The sequence below is a fragment of the Dryobates pubescens genome, chromosome Z (assembly GCF_014839835.1).
Source record: "Dryobates pubescens isolate bDryPub1 chromosome Z, bDryPub1.pri, whole genome shotgun sequence".
Lineage (NCBI taxonomy): Eukaryota > Metazoa > Chordata > Aves > Piciformes > Picidae > Dryobates > Dryobates pubescens.
The window spans coordinates 2,075,484-2,081,252 of record NC_071657.1 but is presented as its reverse complement, the minus strand read 5'-3'; the positions used below and the strand labels follow the sequence as shown (position 1 = coordinate 2,081,252).

At 48.5% G+C, this 5,769-nt stretch overlaps 1 protein-coding gene across 1 annotated transcript; it reads left to right on the top strand.

Annotated features, from left to right (window-relative positions):
* The first annotated feature begins 290 nt into the window (after positions 1–290).
* On the top strand, positions 291–5,603 carry SERF1A (small EDRK-rich factor 1A). Its single transcript, XM_054178619.1, has 3 exons — positions 291–348; positions 4,858–4,966; positions 5,310–5,603. The coding sequence occupies exons 1-3, from the start codon at positions 342–344 to the stop codon at positions 5,380–5,382; spliced, it is 189 nt and encodes a 62-aa protein (XP_054034594.1). The 5' UTR covers positions 291–341; the 3' UTR covers positions 5,383–5,603.
* The last annotated feature ends 166 nt before the right edge of the window (positions 5,604–5,769 follow it).

The window sequence follows — 5,769 nt, the reverse complement described above, 5'->3', positions numbered from 1 at the left end:
GAGGGGTGCGATGCCCGGTAACGCCGCGACCCCGGCAGCTTCACAGCATGCCTCCCCACCACGGCCCGCTCCTGGGCGCGCGCCTGCGCGTCATCAGCGTGCGCCGGCAGGATAGCGGAAGGGAAACGGGAGGCAGCCCTCACTGGCCGGTGCCAAGGGTCACATGCCCCGCTCCCAGGCCGCTGATTGGCCCAGATATGCCGCCCTCCGCGAGCGCCGTGACGTCACGGGGCAAGGAGGCTTTGTAAGCGTCGCGGCGGTGGGAGGGGAGGCGCTGGTTGTGGCGGCTTCCCGAACCTTCAGGCGCCTCCGCGAGTAGTGCCAGCCCGCAGCGGTACACCATGACCCGTGAGTATCGGCAGGCCCTGAGGGGAGCGCAGCCGGCTGGGGGCAGGGAGATGGGTGGGTGGGTAGGTGGGTGTTCGGCCGCTTCACCGGTCTGGAGAAGGGTGGCCTGCGAGTCGCACCGAGGGCAGCCCTGTCTCTTGTGAGCCTGGAGGTAAGGGTCAGCGCATGGTGTGGTGCCGCTGTTCCCTGTGGGCTTCGTGTGGCCTGTGGCGAAATCCCGCGGAGAGAGCGTGGAGGGCTGGGGCTGGAGGCTTCTCCACGCTACTCGTCCCGGGCTTGGGGCAGAACTATGTTCTCCCCATCCCTCGTCGCGGCTGGGCGAGGGGCGGAGGAAAGGTGGTGGTAGCTGCAACAATACTAACACTCAGTTTCAGCCCTGCCTGTTGTCCGTTGTGAGACTAACGGAGTTTTATATCACTGCCGAGTGGTTAATAGCACTGTGGTTAAACAGTGATTATTAAGGTTGCCCTAGGAAGGGCAAGGGAATTGTTATCCATGGCTTTATTCCGAAGTGACGTGGGTATATCCGCTCGAAAATCGCAGGGGGCTGAAAACAAACCTGGAATGCTCGGAGACATCTCCCTGGCTGCCCAGGGAGGTGGTGGAGTCACCATCGCTGGAGGTGCTTAGGAAGAGACTGGATGGGGTGCTCTGTGCCACGGTTTAGTTGATTAGATGGTGTTGGGTGATAGGTTGGACTCGATGATCTCAAAGGTCTCCTCTAACCTGGTTAATTCTATTCTAAAAATAAACATAGCTTAACGTTAGAGAGGAACAGCATCTCGTACCTGAGCATAACAGAGTAATAACATTTCGTTTGGGGGTGACCTGGTTGAATACAGTGTGTGAAATACTGCAAGTGTAGCAGTTGTGATGTGTAACCATAGTGTCTCATCTTGGCTGTAGTACCTGTGTCCATAACTCAGCACTTTGTTGTTAGTCAGGGTTGGGCTGAAACAGACAAACAGTTAAAGTAGTTGCTTATTATCGACTTAACATGCCTTCAAGCTCATAAATTAGTGGTACATGTTGCACTGCCAAATTTCAGCTGAGTAAAGCTGTGGAAGTGGTGATAACTAGATAAATTGGAGGTGGGGTGTTTTTGTCACTTGTCTTCCATTATTGCTTTGTTCTTGTGTCAGATGTCTCTGTTTGCTTTTGATTTCTGTTTTTGGCACACAGTGACAGACACTTTTCTTCTGCTTTAAGGGGTTAGATCCTTTGCTGCTTAGAACTCCAGGGTTCATGATTGCAGTAGCCAATCCTTACTGCCATTCCCTTTGACCTCCTTGCATTAGAGATGATTGCTGCTTGCTCCAGTGCTGTTCAGAGGTCTTTAGCTTATCTTTCAAGAATAGGGAGATTTTTTTGAGCTGGAGGAGCAGGGAAAGAATAGGCAGATATTTGGAGCTGGAGGAGCAGGGACAGGTTGAGCTGAGGTGTATATCTTGCAGAGGCAGACAAGGACAGGGATGTTCAGGCATAGTTATGAGCAGCGAGGGTGTACCAGCCTTTATGTGGCAGTTCATACTTGAGCTGCCACATTACAGGAAGCTGTTCTGCCTTCTGTAAGGACTGGACCACACTTCACAGAAGATTTAGGTTGATATTATGGAAAATGGCAAACAGCATCGTTTCCTTTGGAGTCAGGGATACTTGTTCAGCATCCCAGGTGAAGTGCTGGGCCCAAGCAGCCCTTGGAAGCAGGGATGGTATAAGCTTCTTTTCAAAGACCTCCCTGCCTCTGTCTGCCTTGTATGCACTGCTCTGCTCTCCTGCCTGCTCAGCCTTGCTGTGCCAAGCTTTTCAGTGATGCCATCCAGTCTGGTTCTGAAGTTTACAGTCTTGCCCCATGCATGGAGTAACTGCAGACATCCTGCAGGGTGTTTGCTTGTAAAGAAAGGAAGTGCATCAAGTTAAGGATGACTGCTATGTAAGTTCTGACTCTAGCAGTGTGTTTTGGCTTCCCTCCTGGTAAGAGAGGATACCTCATTTCTTTAAGCACCACAGAAGAGCTGTTTCACTGCTCTTATCTTGTTTGTGTGACGTACATGCCCCTCAAGCACCATAAAAATCAACAACCATTTATAGCCTGGAATGTATCATCTGCTTGTGAGTCATCAAGTTGTAATCATCATCAGTACTGCCAGTGACAGCTGTTTTATTTTGGTTTCTGAGCAAATAATGGCCCTTCTACCTGGACTTTGGGACAGGATGTCACTGAATGATAGTGGGGAGAGTGGAGCAAGAGTACTCACAGCTTTTTCAAAAGGTAGCACTTGATGTTCTATCACAGATGAAGTACATCTTCAGCAGCAGGCCCCAGGAAGCAGCTGTTTACATTTGAGCTTCTGGCATCTGTGGCCAGGCAGTGCCCTTGCTGGTGTTGAGGATTCACAGTGCTCCTGTTTCTTTGCTGGGCTGCTCTTGTCCACGTGTTGACTTGGCAGGTATTTTTATCAGCTCAGAAACGGAGGCAATACAAAGCTGTGGATCACATCAACTGGTGGCTGTTGAAAATTGGCCTAGCCCTAATCTGCTTCCCTATGTCTGAAATTACAGGCACCTGAAGACTGCAGAGATCTGGTTTTGAGGCTGAAGGATGGCAGAGAGGACCTTAAAAAAGGAGAGAGACTGGAAAAGAGGCACAACAAAAATTAGGGGGAGATGAAGCTTTCGGTTTTGAGCATGGGAAAATGTGATGATGGTTTTGTGCTGGTTTCAGTCTCATGCCCTCATGAATGTTGTCTGATCACAAAGATTTCATGCCCAACTTGCCAGCAGATCAGGGGCTGGTACCTGTGGGGGAAGCTGGGTGGCTGTCCCTCCAAAGAGGTGTCCTCTAAAGTGGCAGTAGTTGTGGCTTTCTGTGCATATATATATATTTATATATAATGGGATTCTTCTCACCTGGAAGTGAGCTGAAGCTCACTGCAGTGCTCAAGTACTGTTTCATTTCAAATGAAACCTCTTTGGAGGTCACCTCATTAATAGTATTGGAGTGTAATTAACTGAAGGGACTAAGAGGGAATAGCATTAGGGTTGACCACCCTGTGCAGGGATGTTGGCAAGCAGTTTGTCCTGAGAAAGCCCTGAGTTCTTTTATCCTAAAGAAGCTGTCTTGAGGACAAGCTGAGTTTTGGCTGTCTTTGACTTCAGCTTTGTCATCCCTGCTGCCTTTGCAGGGGGCTGGGAGGTATCTGGTAGGTGTAGCTTTCCACATTGCTTGTCTTCCCAGCAGCAGGGTGAGAATCTCAAGCACATCCTATGAAGTGTCTCTTCAGTCTTTCACAGACCTATCTCACCTAAACAGAAATTGTAGTTACCAGCCACACAAGGACAGGCAGGAACTGGTGGGATATCAGCTGTGAGTCATTTGAGTGTATTCACCTCCTCACCAATAATCCCTTGTTTTCCCACAGCAGCTGAAGAGAGTCTGGGGCTGAAGCTCCATGGTTGCAGCAGCCTTGCTGTGTGTGTATATATCAGGGGCTCTGGAGCAGAAATGAATCAAACCTACACATGATTCCTTGGGTACTATGTGGCCTTCTCAGCTCTTGTGGTACCTGGATGGTAGAGTTTGATTACACTAGCTGAGCTGCTGGGTGCTGAGTGCCCAGTCATACATTATGGATCTTCTGTGAAGCAGTTCTGGGGATTTTATTCACTATCAAGTAAAGCCAGAGTCCCAGCTCTGCTGGTCATCATCCAAGCAGCACCTGCAGAAGTGTGTTTTCCCCACAGATGTAGCTGATGCCCTTGACTTCTAGTTCTAAGTATGAGCAAGATTTAAGTGGTGGTGCTTGACCAGGGCATGTGATGGAACCTGACAGTAGTTTTCTGAGACAGCACTAAAAACAAAGCAGGTAGATGCTTCTGGATCCCAAATATTTACACCCATTTGCTTTTGGTTTCTTAGAGGGCCTTAGGAAGAGTTTGAGGAAGTCTCTCAGGCTACCTTTGTTTTAATGATGTTCTTTTAATCTTGAATTAATTTGTAAGCTCTCTTGGGTGCTGGAATCTGGACACTGGCACAGGTTGCCCAGGGAGATGGTAGGAGCCTCATCCCTGGAGGTTTTGAAGGCCAGGCTGGAGGTGGCTGTGAGCAACCTGCTGTAGTGTGAGGTGTGGCAGGGGGGTTGGAACTGGCTGATCCTTGAGGTCCCTTCCAACCCTAACAATTCTATGATTCTATGAAATAGAGAGGATGACTTATTTAGGGATAGATTGCTGTGTTGATTTTGCCTAAGCTGTGGATGGAATGATGAATGCCTTTTATGGGACATAAAAGCCTTGAGTTTCTGGAGGGAATGATGGAAGGGATTTCAGTGATCTCTTGGTCATGACCTGCAGAAATATGGGAACTAGCAGGCTTTCTTGGGGGGCAGACTGTGGTGGAAGATGCTGCCAGATCAGCTCTACAAACCTTTATCACCCTCGTGGCAGAGTTCTGCCCATGACAGCTGTGTGAGGGGTGGTGGTACCTGTATAAACTCTGCTGTCTCACAGGTGGGAACCAGCGTGAACTTGCCCGCCAAAAGAACCTGAAGAAGACTCAGGAGATCCACAAAGGGAAAAGGAAAGAGGATAGTTTGTCTGCTTCTCAGAGAAAACAGAGGTAATACCTAGCAAAGCTGAGTGAAATGATTGGGGGGGTTGGGGAGGAAGTGTCAGAAAGAATCCAGTGTCTTGACTGAACTGCATTTAAGTACCTTGCTGTGATTCATGGTCCCTTCACTGGCCAGGGCATAAACTGGATGTGGGTTTTAGGGACCAAAAAAACCCCAAACCCCAAGATAATAGAAACAGTGTGCTTATGGCTGACTGAGATGGATATGTTTCTCTATCTGGACCTTTTTCCTGTCTTAATGGGGGCTGCTAAAGGGCAAACCCAAGACTCTGCTTAGAAAAAACAATGAACCAGCATCTGAAATCCAACCTTTGGTTTTCTTCCTTCACAGAGACTCTGAGATTATGCAGCAAAAACAAAAAGCAGCAAATGAAAGGAAGTTATTGCAGTCAGGAGGACAATGAGCTGCCTGTGTGGAGAAGATCAGAGTGCACCAATGAAGCAGAAGGGCCTAGAAGATACTCATGCAAGTGTCTGGCCATTAACTGTCTTATCTTGCAGAGTTGTTCACCTAGCAGTAGTGTAGAGTTTTCTTCTGGTTAGCATAGGTATAGCTGTCTGGAATGTGACTTCAAAGCTGACTACACTTTTCTGCATGCACATGAATAAAATTACCAAGCAATAGTTTCACCTCAGCTTTTGCTGTGTTTCTTGGTTGCATTTAATGGTTCCAGTAATCACACAGCTGCTTGTGGGCTGACTGAGGTAAAACATCTCCAAGGGGAGAACTTTGAAACCTTTGTACAAGCTTGAATGGACCCAGCTGCCCTTTGAATTGTAGAATGTATTGG